At 38.1% G+C, this 15,296-nt stretch overlaps 1 protein-coding gene across 2 annotated transcripts in view; it reads left to right on the forward strand.

Annotated features, from left to right (window-relative positions):
- Positions 1 to 6,732: 6,732 nt before the first annotated feature.
- The window catches only part of CLSTN2 (calsyntenin 2), a 405,855-nt gene continuing 397,291 nt past the window's right edge, over positions 6,733 to 15,296 (forward strand). The window contains exon 1 of one of the 2 annotated variants that reach the window (XM_069024914.1): positions 6,733 to 6,756. In XM_069024914.1, coding sequence (XP_068881015.1) covers positions 6,750 to 6,756 — 7 coding nt within the window. In that variant the 5' untranslated portion in view covers positions 6,733 to 6,749. Of the gene's footprint in view, positions 6,757 to 6,826; positions 7,154 to 15,296 lie in introns of those variants that run through there. The other variant, XM_069024917.1, reaches the window with a different exon arrangement.

Consider the following 15,296-nt stretch of genomic DNA (forward strand, 5'->3'; position numbering starts at 1 on the left):
CCTTCTTTGTCAGCTATGGAATGTTTTGTGAAATAACAAATGTCATGAAACGTGTGTTAAATAGATTTTGCAAAAAGTGGAGTCCAGAGAGTTTTAAATAATTTGTTTCATTAATTCTTAGGCATATGAAATCCAGCTTCTTGAGATGTCAGAATGTAACCAGTTAGTTTTAGTCTACCACAAACATCCTGGTTTTCATACTGTTGAAGGGAAACACAAATGTTCCTCTTGTCTGACATGATGGTAAAAAATAAATAGGATTGTGGAATGCATTTTTAAGCTTTACTGTGTGAAATGCACATGTAAACGATGAAGCTTCGCTCCTGCACAGAGGCCATGAGATGTACTTCAGACTTTTCATTGTCCTTGCTGAAAGCTGGCCAAGAGATGGTTTTGGCAGTGGGGCTTTGGCTTCAGACTGGGAGCAGAGTATGCATTTTTGAGGTTTAACTTCAGAAGGATTAAAGTGGCAGTGTGGACAGTGCTGAAATAGTTTGCCTGTGTGTGGCTGTGTATTTCTCCATGACATATCCATGCTTGTCTTTGGTCCTGCTCTGTTCACATGAAGTTTTATTTTTCATAGACTACAGCTTGCAATTTGAGATATTAGGGAACTGTTATTGTTAGTGGCAGAGTGACTTTTGTCATTGTTTAAAACAGGGAAAATGTTGGATGAAGACTGCACAAGCAATTTCTTATACATAAAGTGGTCCAGATTGTAGGTGCTCAACTTTTAAAAGCTATGGGATTATATAATGACGAAAAGCCAGACTGGCAATTTTTGAAATGAACTAATGTGTCTGTATAAATAATCATTCTTATAAAAGGATCTAGAACTTTGTAGAAACAATAATTCCCCAACTACCTTTGAGAGACAAAAATCCATTTTAAAAAACTTTATGACACTGACATTTTGTGCATAATGGACCACTTATTTTGGCTGACCAGGCTTACTAAACATATAAAGTTTTTTTCTGAAAAGTAGTAGCTAGGATGAAAACGTGCTCTTTCTAGCGTTTGAATTACTGTTATGTGTTTTGTCAATATATAAGATTCCCTATAAGAGGAAACATTGTCCTTCATTTACAGAAAGACAACCAATCCAAAGGTTAAATCTCATGCATCAGGTTTGAAAGCTAGGGATGAACTGCTGAGTAGGCACAAATTGATGTGGCTTCACTGATCTCAGTGGGAACTTTTCTGTGCTGGCTGAAGTTCTGTGCTTCACCAGTTTTGTTGTAAACTGAATCACAGTTGTAGTAATAAGCATTTCTGGCTTCCTGTCTTTAAACATAAGGTTTCCACTTCACATCAGTTTTTAAGAAACTGTTTAATAAATAAAATGCTTTAGAACTGAGAATAATTTGCTGATGGTAATAAATAAGGACAGTGGGTGTGATCCCAAGCTGTGTTCTCTACTGAGCCCTCTTGAAGTGGGTGAAATTGCAAAGCATGTCTGAAGTGCAGTGATGTAAAAGGGATGATATGGAAAGAGGTGAGTTTCAGACAAGAAAGTGTACAAGAGCTGAAGCACTGAGATGCTCCTCTGCAAGGGAAGAACAAACGACCACAGAAAGTTCCACAATGATTATGAAAGATGATCTAATTAAAACCTGTCTTCTAGTAACCAAATGAAGACAAAGTTACCACTACAGAATCATATATTGTTCTGACACTTACCTAAAGATAATGGTAATCACTGGACTAGGTTCTACTCTTTATCACAGTATTATTTTCATGGGTTTCTGGCCTAGTGTCAGTGGGAATTTGGAGCAACATGTAACTCTGTTACTTTTATGTTAGCATTAAGTAAAACTTAAATCAGAATACGCATGCCAAGGTGTGAAACTATGAGTACAGAATTCCAAGCCAAAGTTGTTCCAGATGTTTTGAATCGGTTTTTGTAAGAAAATTTGGCATTTGATGCAGTTCTTGAGATGCAAAACTCCCAGGGTCTTATGTAAGTTATGCACACTGAGGCTGTAGAATTAGGCCTCATAATTGTAAAATCTGCCAAAACAGCGGCTTGGCATGTCAGCATAATCTTTTAGTTCTTGGCATCTACTCTGTTCTGATGTGTAGTTCAGATCTGAAGAAAATTCTATTGGGATGAGATGGAGAAGAGAAACATGAGAGAAGTGTTCATTAACCTTTCCCCTCCATAACAAGAGTTGGAGAGCTTTAGCTTGAAGTGTTGGTGATCATTCACACGGCTTCATCTGTGAAGTAAATACACAAGCTTTTATCTTTAAATTACTTAAGTGCTGCAGTTACAGTTAGTTTGAACATTGCATCGAATATCACAAATACAGGTGGGCAAGAAAGTGTTGACTTTCTACAAATGAAAATCATCCAGTTGGTTGATTGCTGTTAGAATTAAAGGCAAACATTAGCAAATGCATTATTACTGAGGAAAGCAGTAGGAATCAAAAGGCTGAACTGCAGTGCAGAAACAAAGCAAAGCAGGCTCCGGTGTGCTGATTCCTCTGAAGCCATAGAAGATAAATGAGCTGAGGTAGAGACAGGGCAGAATACAAAGCTTTGTCTGAAAGCTAAGAAAAAAACCCAGACCAACTTAAAAAGGCTCAAAAACAATCATAAAACTTTTTAACTTGGCTGCAAGGAAGACTTATCTAGAAGATAAAATACAAGTAGAGAAAGGGAGATAAACAAAATTTTTCACTTGTTTTAGGTTCCATGAGCATCAAAACAGTCTTTTTTTTGTCACAGGTAAACAGAATGAAATGTTTGGTTCATTTCTTTCTATTTGTAGAGAGTCACTCAGACGTGCATTTAAATTGCTTTAGGTTCTTTTTTTTTCCTCCCTCTCCTTAATGCTCCACTGTTTGTAAAGTTGTGCCAATATGTATCAATTGTTTTTGTCCTTGCCTTTACTTGTATTTTGAATTTTAGTGAAGCTGAAATAGCTTGTTTTGTTTGCATAATGTTTCCAGTGACATTCCATATTATGTTTCTAGCACAGTAAGTTGTATTACTGGTTGATAAAATCTTACAGTTGTTCGGTTTTTTAATCACAATTAAAAAAAAAAATTGCAGGTCTGTATCTGGAGGCAACAACAACAGCATATAACCAGTTTAAGGGAAATTTTGTAAGTTCATTTAAAAATCAATTTTTTAATATAAGAAATTTGACATTGTTTTTTTCAAGTGGATTTAATGAAAGTATTTGGCACCTTGCTTTTGGTTTGTGCATTATTTGGGATCTTTGTTGGTGAATGTTAGTGTGGTGCTGTGTTCTTCTGTAACCTACAGAATTTTACCTGCAGGTATTTTTAATAATTGTACTGGGAACCACAGCACCATTTTTGTCAAATGTCAGCTTCCCTATACCTAAAGCCTCTATATCATTGGAAGTTTGAGATTTAATAGTTCTGCTGAGCTGAAAGTGGGAGTAATACCATTATCAAAAGGAAACCATTCCTGTTTTCTTGGTATGGCTCTGTTCTAATTCAGAAAGGACCAAGACATAAATGTACTGCTACTGTAATATGCTTCTGTACAGCAAAGGTGCTGTAACTTCCCCGCTGTGGAACATGGGTAGCCCAGCAGAGTTAGAACTTCTCTCTGTGATGTTGTCCAACACTGGTACTTGCTGGATCTCCGTGTGTCCTGTGCTGATGATTGTAAATAAATTGCCAAGTGTGGCACTAGTCAATATTGAAGTGTATCATGGTGGCATACTTGTTCTGATAACATTCTGACTGCTTAGTGCTGCTGATCTCTTGCACAGATAGGGCAGAGAGAAAGGAGATGAGTCTAGGACTGGAAAGCAAATGGGTTTTGATAAAATTGAATATCTGACACATTTCCCTTCTGAAAAGATATGGAGAAGAGTTTGTGTTCTTTCAATGCAGAACAAAGACTAATTTCAAACCTTGAAGGTTTGTTGGGAAACAGAGCTGTCATTTTTTGGGAACTCTGTAATTTTTAGAATAGCTTGTCCATAACTCTGAATTGTGTAACGTAGAAAAGCTGGGTATAATATGTGGATTTCATGATTGCTTTTCTGAGAGGAATTACTGTAAAGGCACAACATTTCCCCACTCTAAGAAATGGAGGTACTCCAGCCTTTGATTCTGCTGCCACAGCCACACAGGCGTGCTGAAATAATCAAGTTTGTTGCTATTTTCTGATAGCAAACCATACTTACAGGGGTTTTTTCCTCCATGTAACCTCCTTTTCCTCTCCTAGAATTGTCAGGAGGAAATTGAGAGAATTTTTCCCTTCCTATAACTGATCTTACAGTTAGTACAGTGGGACTTTTGTGGACAAACAAAAGTGTGGGGTTGGTGCTTTGGGGAGGCATTGCAGGGTCACTCTTCCCTCAAGGGAATTCCCTCTGTGCCCGCACAGTGCTGGTACTCTGGCTCTTTGCAAGTGGGGCAATTTCACCAGGCAATGGAATGAGGTCAGCTGCAGTCCCTCAGTGCCAGGCAGATGCCTGCCTCCCCTGAGTACCTGACACTGCCATCTTCCTCAAGGACTGTTGAGGCACAACATGGTTTTAATTTAAAAAAAAACCAAAATACTTTTTTGTTCATACTTGTACACTTTTTTAGGACATACAATATTGTACTTTAGAGAATAAAAATTAAATGTGCTGTAAATACCACATTTTACCCATTTTTTGATGATGGTTTCTCTTATGTTTGTCAGCTAGAAGATTTCTTTCTCTCGTCCCTCACCAGTCTAGTTTTTAGTGACTTGGCTAGAAGATTATTTAATCTGTTTTATATAAACTTTGACATGATACAATGAGGCATAATATAATGCTTAAAATCTTGATTTCAGTATCATTTAATATAAAGGATCTTTTACAAAGCCGTATTGTGCAGTGCAAAGCATCAAGGCTTTCATCCATCTTTATTGTTCCTCATTGAGGCCCAGCTCCACGCTTGCATGCCAGATGGCAACTGTAAAGGAGTTTCAAGTTATAGCAGCAATAGATGAGAGGATAAGTGCCTCTTGAGAAAGGAAAGCCAGATTGCATATTCCTTTCAATTGCACCTGATGACTTATTGCTAGTCACTAATTGGTTTGTCCATACACAGGCAATTCAGAATCCAGCAGCAGTGCCTGACTTTATCGGGAGCTCTGCTCTTCCTGCAGAGATCACTGGTAAAATAAACCCTTGCAGAAAAAAATATTTTATGTGGAGCTCTGGGAAAAGCGGACCTAAGGGTTTTTTTTTGTTTGTTTGTTTTTTTTTGTTTTTTTTTTTTTTTTTCCCCTTTTCATAACTACTGTGTCAAGATTTCTTCCTTCAGGAAAGCCATGAAATCTTGTGTAACTGTCCTTGTTAGTTATTATTGCAAGATAGCGTAGCTGGCTGTGATGTGCTAACAGCTGACAATATATGCATATTTAAAACAGAGACAGAAATGGTAAGTAGAGCTTGGTCTATTTTTCATTAAAGATATTAATGTTTTCATTAAAATCTTCCTTTCCCATGTATTTTTGAGTGCATTTTCGTTTTAGTCCTGAATGGGGCATTTGACTTATTTAGACAGCATCCAGGCAACCAAGAGAGCCAGCTATGAAAAACACAAAGTAACTCAGGAATGAGAAACTGCTGGTTGTTTTCACTACTTCGAGGCCATCAGCAGCTGAAGTGTCTCTAGAGCTGTAGAGCCGTGTTGGTGCTTGCCATTGTTGTTGATGAAAGACAAAATCTGTATGTAATGGTACAGCATACAGCCAAGCTTGTAAATAAGCCCTTTAAAAGGTGAAGTATCCACTTAGGAAACAGCATCCCTCATGCTGTGAAATGTCAGTAATTTTCCAGCTAATGCAGAACTAGAATTATCTCCTGAACTCGTCAGTTGAAAGCATTTTCTCTGGGTGTGTTTTACTGAATGCAGTGACAACATAACAGTTATGTGGGAACAGAAAAAAACCCAGCTGTCTGTGTTATAAATGATTATTAGTTGTCCTGAAGAGAAAAAACAAGGAAGAAGAGGCTATGCAATTAAGATCTTCAGTGTCCACTGTCTTTGTTGCCCATGTGTCTGTAATCACAATCCCAACAAAACCAGAAGTGGAGGTGTGAGTGTGCAGCATATCAGGGCTGTAACACCATACAAGTAGGTAAAGAGCACATCTTGTTAAATAAACATGAATTAAATAAATCTCTGGGAATCAATGGTACTTATCAAAGGTATTCTCAGCAAAGAAGGGTATGAAAGAGTGGAAATATTCCTAAATACAGCAGAACCACACTAAAGATGGGGAGGGACCACTGGGGAGATTCCCAACACTTCAACTGGACTGTGAATTGAGTTCACATCTTGTAAGTTATTGTTTTCTTCAGAAAATCAATAAATTGACCTTGCCTGTTGGGGGCCCCACCCCCAAAAGATAAAATAAAATCACAGACAAGCATCCAATCAACAATGAAGCTGTTTAACACTTGGATAGCTGTGTAGTCAAACCCACAGTCTGCAGGGAAATGAAACTTAGACATCTCAAATGTGTTAGAAAACAATGAATGTAGATTCCTAAAAATCCTAGTTCAGCTCTTTTCAGTGTTTTATTTTGTTTTTCCTCCAGACCTAATGGATAATGGGGTACTTGCAGTGGCCCCACCTCTAGAGCTGAGCTAATGGCTTGCAGCTGACATGACTTGAAATTCTCTAGATGTGAAGAAATTCTGTTGCTCATCAACCCCAGGTGGGTGAAAAAAGCACTTGTTTAGCAGAACACTCTCTCTTTTGGGTCTGATAGCCGCAATGAAGGGTTAGTACAGGGGGTGTCTACAGCTACTCCTCAAGTAGAATAAATGTTGGGGATAGCCTGAGTTTGTGTGAGTGAGTGACTGCTGTGATAGTACACCCCTCAGAATGGGGCTTTCGGAACAGTGCATTTATCTGGGCTCTCTGGAGAGTGATCACTGTAGTGGGGTCTATCTTAGCTGCAGCAAAACTGCAACCTAACTTGATAAATGCCTCTCAAAACATAGCTATGGTGGATAAAAATGTTTGGGGTACTTTGTATCCTAAAGGATTTTTTAAACCCTCTGAGAGAAAACAACTGCAAAGTATGGGGAAAAGTCTATTATGGTTTGAAGTGAACATATTTAGAGATGAAACCCAAGTATTTTGGAGGAATGGCTGTGAAGATGGCCAAAGTTAAGGTAAGATTGCAAAGAGGTGTTTGAAATGGTTTTCTGCTTTGTAGTGCTCTGAAGATAAACACTTCCTAATAACAAGAATGGTGAAGTAATACCAGAGTCTGTATCTGAAATCTCTTAAGATGTTAAATGGAACATTATCAGTTATTTACCATGACAAGATTTATGTCAGCCTTTATATGTTACAAGGTAGTGTAACAGGTAAGATTATTAGATAGAAGCAACCCTTCACCAGATTTGGTTGATGACAAATCTACATTTGTGATTTTACAAATCAGTCTAAGTAACAGATGCTTTACTTCAGGGCATTGCTGCTTTACTTGTGAGGGATTAGGCATTGGTTATAGTTGGAGGAAATTCAGCGGCACTATTGGGCCAATAGTGCACTTGTGGCAAAGTGACAAAGATAATTTGTATGTGAATTTATTGCTCTTGAAGGTGCTGGCTTGAATGAAATAATATACAACAAATTTAGACATGCAGCTTCCAAAGATGGAAAAGTAGTTAGGTTACTGTACAGCTAACAGAGAATTTTTCCCAATGGAGAAAAAATTACTGCTCTTTCTCCTTAAGTGCCATTTATTGAAAATTTTAGAGATTGTTTCTTCAGTCTTATTTTTCATTCTGGGCTGAATTCCATGCGGTTGTGAGACCTAGATCAATGAGTTTGTGCTTGAAACCACCCATGCTGGTTGACCTTGGTTAGAATTGTTAGGTGAGGACAGAGGTGATGGAGATGCTTATTTTTTTGTGAGATGGAACATCCTACGTTTGAGACTAAGCCCCCTGTTCAGAAGATCTTTTCTTCCTGAGTTGGCAGTGATGGGATGATGGCTCTGCATGAACAAGGGGGACCTTCTGGTGCTTACTGTTGTGCCACATAGACATTGGTGTGTCTGAGTAACAGCAACAGTTTTGGTGGATTTTTTAAACTTGATATTTTAAATACTGTAACCACAGTTTTTGTTTGTTAGTGTGACACGTCACACGCATCTTTGCAGATACACCAGTGAGTGATTTGTTTTCGAGGTCAAACCTTTTACAGAAGGGGCTGTTTCCTTGATAGGTTCAAGGTGCTTTTCAATGAATCATTGCTCTAATAAATCATATTGTATATATACTAGCATATCCAAGTTAGGATATTAATTTCCAAGCAATGCCTGTCATGAATATGTAGTTTAAAAAACCTGAGATGAATAAAGCATATGGCCTTTACATTTCAAGACCGTATCTGTGATTCACTGTACTTTCTTCTTGATACACAGACAAAGGTGAATTGGTTCCAGACAAAAATGCATCAATGCTCTATTGAACAGTCAATTATTAAACTTGTAATGGAATCTATGGTTATCAAGGCATGCTCAGTATGTGCATAGAATACATAATTTGCCCCAGAATGGAGAGGAATTGGTCTATTTTGAAAAAATTATATTAACATGGAATTAAAACAAGTTATTGCTTCTGCTGTACAAGGAATGGGCTTACTTGGCTTCATTAACCATCCCGAGGCGCTAATTTCAGAGTCTTATTATATGTACAAAACTAGAAAAAATAGCAGTAAACAACATTATTTTCCTTGCCCTCAAGAAATAATCTATCCAATTTACAATGTTCTATTTTGTGGAGAAATCATGTTTTTGACAAGCATACACGAAGGTAAATGTTACCACATAAATGTCCTGGCAACACTGCGACTTGCTTGAATACAATAAAAAAAATAAATTATTGCTGAACAATGAGGAAAATATTTCATGAATGTCACCTGGATGAGGTTTTAAGTATTATTCATTTCCCTAAATTTTATTCAGGAGAAAAAGTATTTGACTGTTTGACTGTTGACAGTTGACATTGTCATCAAACTATAAACATCATTCAAGCTGTGGCTGTTTATTATTTTACTGCAATTATGTCTCATGGTTGCTGCATTGGACCATTCATCTATTGCATATTTTTGATTAGCATTAGGCAAGCTGCCGATTTATTGCAGTTTGTTAAAGGCACCATTTGAATCAACAAACAGGTGGGTTTTAGGAAAGCTTCATTCTCAGTTGTATTAAATGTAATTATGAATACAGTTGATTATGATATTCCTGTGTATAATTTCATGGTTTATTAAAAAAGTATTTTCTGTGACTTCCAAAAATAATTTTTACTAATATTTTTTTGTGGCATAAGTGATTACAGTTATTTGCATGCTCTAATAAAAATTGCAAAATCTCCCTTTAGTGAGATTCAACAGTTTGCCATTAATTTATTTTCAGAAAAGACCTGGACAGTATGTGAGATGATACCCAGTTATTACTGGTATTTCATGTATATTAAACAGGAAATATGAGTGATGAAGACTTTATATGTCTAAATTGATATATCCAACATAAAGGAAAAAGCAGAAATTATGTAACTGTCAGATATTGCAAAAATTTGTTGGCTAATTAGATGACAAGGACAACGTCCCTTATCTGCATGAAAGGAGAGGAATGGAGAGGCAGAAATTCAGAAGTGAAAAATGTCTGTATGTTGCTTTCAGAGATACCTTTTCATCTAGAAATTGGAATTTCTGTTGGAATTGGAATGCAAAAGTTAGACCTTGATTCTGCAATCCATAATTCTTTAGGGAATTCCTGTCAACATGTTGGCCCTTACTGTGGGATGGCACTTTTGTGAGAGATGCTTAAGACCAGAAAGATTTTATGTGCAAAAAAAATTTTAGCTGAATTACTGGCTGCAGAAGAAAAGTTTGCAAAGGAGGTGGGATAACGTTTCTCCATTTCTGCATAAGGCATCTAAATGCATCTGTATGTGGATGATGCAAGTGGGAGTTTTGCTGCAGTACAACACAGGGAGAAGCAGCTGTGACTGTAAAAGCTGGTGTCTCATGTTTCTCTTGATGGCTCCAGTCACACTCAGCCATTAAAAATGGTTATCTGCAGTAGTCTGATATCTTGTGATAACTTCTTGAAGTTAACTCAAAGAGAGTAGACGTTAAGAAAAGATTTTAACAAAAACTTAAAAAAAGGGGTGCAGTTAAAATTACCAGTCCAAATCCTCAACATGCACCACACCATTAAATCCTAACCCCCAGGCATCAATGTCCCAGCAGATCTCTGAGCAGAAATCTCTGTGGCTACCCAGTCGCTCTGCTGGGATTCTGGGAGTGAGGCCTGCGGGTGGGAACCTGCCATCAATAGTGATGAACTTCAGGCACCTGCAGCCAAGGCATTTGCCAGAGCTGTCAATTATCTCAGCTGTCACTGATGAGCTCCTTTATCCTTCTGCTCCAGTCACTGATCAAGCAACTTCTGATGCTGTTTTCTGAGTACCTTGTTGATACTGCAGCAGATGTAATTGCCTGCTATTATGATTCATGCTGTTACTTCTATTGACCTTTCAGGATTGTTTTGTTCCTCTGGAAGAAAAGGATGTTTTGTTAGCTATGGGGTCCTTATGATTAATGATGTGATCAGAGTACAGGGGGAACTGTCTGGAATATGAAACACTCTGGGTACGAAGGAGGGGCTCAACCCCTGAGATTTTTTTTTTTTGCTCATATTTTTGTAGCTGCAGGTATAAACCTCAGAATAAGGCCACACCTGCCTAGTTGTACTCCAGGCTATGGTTGTATCTTGCATCAAAAGCCATTCAGGAGGGAGATATTATCCCTAAAACTTTCTTGTGGATATTTTGTCGTGTCCTCTGAAAGAAAAGACACAATTCCACTCACAAGTTCACTGAGTCCTCGGGGAAGTCCTGAGGTAGTTCAGATGTTTGGGAACAATGTGTCCTCGTGGTGGCCTCAGTACCTCAGTTGAGAAGGGAAGGGAAGATGTGAGCAGTTACTTCTCTGCCCCCTAATGTGAAATCTGTGTGCTCTTCTATTGCCTGTTTGGTTCTTGGGGAAAGTGGTTGAGTTCTGTCCCCAAACAAAACTTTGTCTCCAGGGGACCCAAGAGAATCTGAAAAGATATCTCAGTACCCCTCTTTAGCTCAGTTCTCGTTGTGCTTGCAGTCTGCCCCCTTCTTTTCACTGAGCTTTATGGTTTTGCCAATCCACATTACCTCTGTTGATCTTTTCACGTTCACTTTCCTCCTGCTCTACTGAGCACTTTTACTGTTTCCTCTAATGACTGCTTATGCTAATCTAGGAGATGTTTATAGTAAGAAAACTTCTCAAAATGTGCAATCATGATATGTGAGGCTTTTAATGCAGCAAGACAGACGCGAAAATCATGATTTGCGTACCTTGTTTGTCGAAATTAAAAGCTAAGCTTGTGTTAGGCTAGTAGCTGTTTCAGCAGCAGGAGAAAGAAATTCAGCCCATTTAAAAAGGTTTTTCCTAAATACCTCTTGGATTGGACAAGAAGAAAAGGGAAAATGAAACAGTAATTCTGCTGAAAACATTCATGAAGTGCAGAGCAGACTTTTTGGCTTGCTTCTTTCTCCCCCTTAGGCATCTGTAATTCAAATAAACAAAAATCCAAAGCAGTGATTCCATTTGTCGCATCATCCCCTGAGCTTTTCCAGGCTTCGGTATCTTTACCTCAGCAGAGCTTCAGCCACATTGCTGGTTGTCCATGACTAACCCTGGTACACGAGGGCCATGTCTGTCTCTCTGGATCCTGGTGCCTGCAGAGTCAAGGGACTGCATTATGTCGAGTGATGCAACTTCACTGTGGTGTCATTTCTTTGTGCTGCTAATTTTATAGAAAAAGTGAAGATCAGAATGTACAAAACTAGCCCTTCTTCTTTCTCTTGTCCTACCCAGACTTTTCTGCAGATGTGTTAAGACTCATCACGAATAGATTTTTTTTTTTTTTTTAAGGCTCCAGTAAATCCACACCCCTCTGTACTGCTGGAAGCTGGTATTTGATTCCTTCCTGTTTTCAGTTTCTCTGCATTCCTCCCCAGTAGTGGTGTTTGTTGGTAGCAGAGTGTGACCCCAGCACTGAGCCCTTGGAGTTGCATAAGTGACCAACTTCACTGCCAGCTGCAGGACTAACAGTTGTTTGGAATTTAATACTGTAAACCCCAGTGGAAACAATGAGAGATTTCCTTGCAAGATAAAAGTTATGAACCTTCAAGGTAAAGCATGGCACTGAATAAAGAACTAGTTTAAGATATATGAAAAGAGCAGAGTCTCTTTGGAGAAAGGATTACTTGCATATGCAGAAAGGTTAAAACATTTGTGTCTTTAACCTCTAATTGTTGTTTATGTATACAAGATACAACTAAACAACTGCAGAAAGGGCTGGCCTCTATCAGAAAGGAAGGGAAATCAGACAGTAAACCAGTAGAAAAGAGGAGGAAAAATAACCCTGGAAACTTTAATGTATGTTGACATTGAAATGCAGGGAGTGAGTTCGGTAGTGCCATTTTTAGAATGACTCAATTTCTTTGCAATTTGCAGGAAATAGCACAATGAGGTGAACAGGATTGTAGAAGGAAAAGTATGCCTGATGTTCTTACATAGCTAATGAACTTTCCTTAAGAGAAGTCTTAAATTCCAAAAAATACTCAGAAAAAATAAAAAAAGAATTAATTAAGTAATGCCTGACTTAAATCTTTTCGCATCTGAAATAAAGCTTCTTAACCCAAGAACACTCCAACCATCTATGGATATGGTATTCCCAGAAACAGGTATATTAGAGGAGGGTTTGGTTAAAAGAAACATAATTAACATTTCATTTCTTCTTCCTGAGCCTGTGCACAGCAACTCTGAATTGTGAGCAGGCAGTAAAGGGTTCTCTTTTACAGTTCTCTGCAGTGAAGGTGCAGGTGCTCATATCTCTGAAATTGCTTTATGGAACTGAGTTCACATTTCCTACTAATTTGGCTTTCTTTAATCATGAATAATTACATTCAAAGAAGTAGTAGGAAAGGTGGTTTTCTTTTTGCCAAGACTTGCAATTCAATGAGGTTAATGACATTGGCACTGCTTTATTCAAGAAATGAATTTGCCCTTAAGTTAGAATAAGAATTCTTCAAAAGAGGGGCTTGAAAAAACCTTGGGTAACTTTTTCTCCTATCAATCACTGGCACTTGTTACGGAGAAACTGATGGTCTTACAATGTGTATTAGCTTTTCATTCGTTTGGGATAAGGATTTGCTTCTTAAGAAAGTAAAGGGGGAAGAAAAGGATATGGATTCTATTAAGGTAGATTAGTCTATAGCATCTAGATAAATTTATAAGGCTTGAGTTTGTGTGATTTGGCAAACGTAAAAGAGAAAACTTTTGAAAGAATAGAACCCCAAATTTATGTCTCAGGCCAACCCTCTAGGGCTCTCCATGCCCTGCAGAAGTTCTGTAGCTGTCTGGTATCAGGCTTCTCTGTAGGAAGGTGACATTCTGGTGCCATCAGTACCAGTAAAAAACTCCTATTTTTCACATTTTCCTCTGACACATTTCTTTAGTAAACTATATAAATAATTTTGAATAGCATAACTAGAATTTCTTATAGTAATTTTGAAAAAGGATTTTTAAAATTCCTCCTGTAAAAGAAGCTGTGTCAGGATGGGCTTAGAAGCAGCAAGGAATCTCAGAAAATATAATGTAGCAATTGTAAAATGTGACTGCCCCAGTCTTGTCAAAGAAAGGGTTAAAATAGGTTTGACCATCAGATACAAAAGTACAGAACACAATAAAGAATGACCAAGTCATGTCATTCCTTTTAGCAGTAATAAGTCAATGAATTCTTGATCTATGCAATTCAATGCTCTCCCTAAGCTGTGCAGTGCACCGTACTTAATAGTGAAAAAGGAGAGAAACTGTGCACAGGTAAAGCAACTGATGTAAAAATTAGTAGGAAATTGTACCAGATGTTTGTAGGATGAAATTTATTGGTAGGTAGTTTCTACAAATGTATAATTCGGTAGCTTTATCTACTGCCTACCAACCTGAACTGTCTAAAAAATGTAATTCTGTTCATGTATTTGTAAGTGAGGATGGAAAAAATCCCACCAAAAAAAATTCAAATATTCTGAATGCCTCTGTAGAGTCTATAATGGAATATATGTCAGTACAAATCAGTAAAATCCTTGTTAGCACTGAACTGGTGCCAGAAGTGTACCCTATACAGAAAGTCGAGTGAGTGTTCATTTACTCGTCAGATACACTTACTGGATTAGCAGGAAATGTACAGCTTGATTTTTGACACATTTAGAATAGAATTGTCTTTAGTGATGTTTTAAATGAAACATTGGCACTGCTAATAAGAAATCCATACAATTGTTCCAAAAAGCCCATAACTAAAGGAAATACGAAGCGGGGAAAAGCCAGATTTCATGCACTGGAGAACAGAGCACTAATAAGCTGCTTCGGAGAAAAGACTGAATAAATGAGAAATATAGGCTTGCAAAAATGCATTTACTTTGTAAGGAGGTGAGTGTTTGTGGTGTTTAGCTTGCATTTCCACACCAAATAGGAAAGAGCACAGCTGACATTCCTGCTGTGGGTTCCTCTGTCAGTGTCTGTGGGGCTTGGCCCTTCATGGCTGTGCTTTGGTGCTCCAAAATGAAGTCCCCTGTGGCCCACTTACAGTGGTTCTGGTGTTTGCATTGGCTGTACATGATATTAAAAGTGAGCAAAGACTGCTGTTGCCCAAGTGAGCGGGACGAAAAATAATGATCACTTTTTTGTTACGGATTTGCATTTCACATAGATACTCGTGCAGCTCAGTGTGAGTGCCAGAGTTGACCTTGTTGATATGCAGTGGTAATGTATGAAAAGGAAGGCAAAGTGGGAGGACAAGGTTAATCTGCCCTGAAAATAGAGAGAGCTCCTAAGATACCAGCAAACTTAGATACTTTGGTTTGTGTTCAGTGTGTGGTCTTTCTCTGTTTTTCTCCAAATCTGATGTCACCAGCCATTTTTTGACATGAGTCACAAGTGTACTTCTCCCTCTATCATAAGTTCCACCAGGCAAGTAATATGTTGCTCTCCTAATAAGTGTGTGATCATTCTGTTAACAATGTCATATTCAGTTGACACTGTAAAGTCCCTGTTCCTATAACAAAAGAGTTGGTATAAGTGGCACAGTCCTGCCACATAAGAGATGGAGATATATTTGTCCCTTCCTTTTTGAGCTATTTCAGTTTTCCTCTCTGAATCTGAAAAGCTGGAATATGCTAAGTTTCCTGCTTTATCCATCCA

The sequence above is a fragment of the Aphelocoma coerulescens genome, chromosome 9 (assembly GCF_041296385.1).
Source record: "Aphelocoma coerulescens isolate FSJ_1873_10779 chromosome 9, UR_Acoe_1.0, whole genome shotgun sequence".
Classification (NCBI taxonomy): Eukaryota; Metazoa; Chordata; class Aves; order Passeriformes; family Corvidae; genus Aphelocoma; species Aphelocoma coerulescens.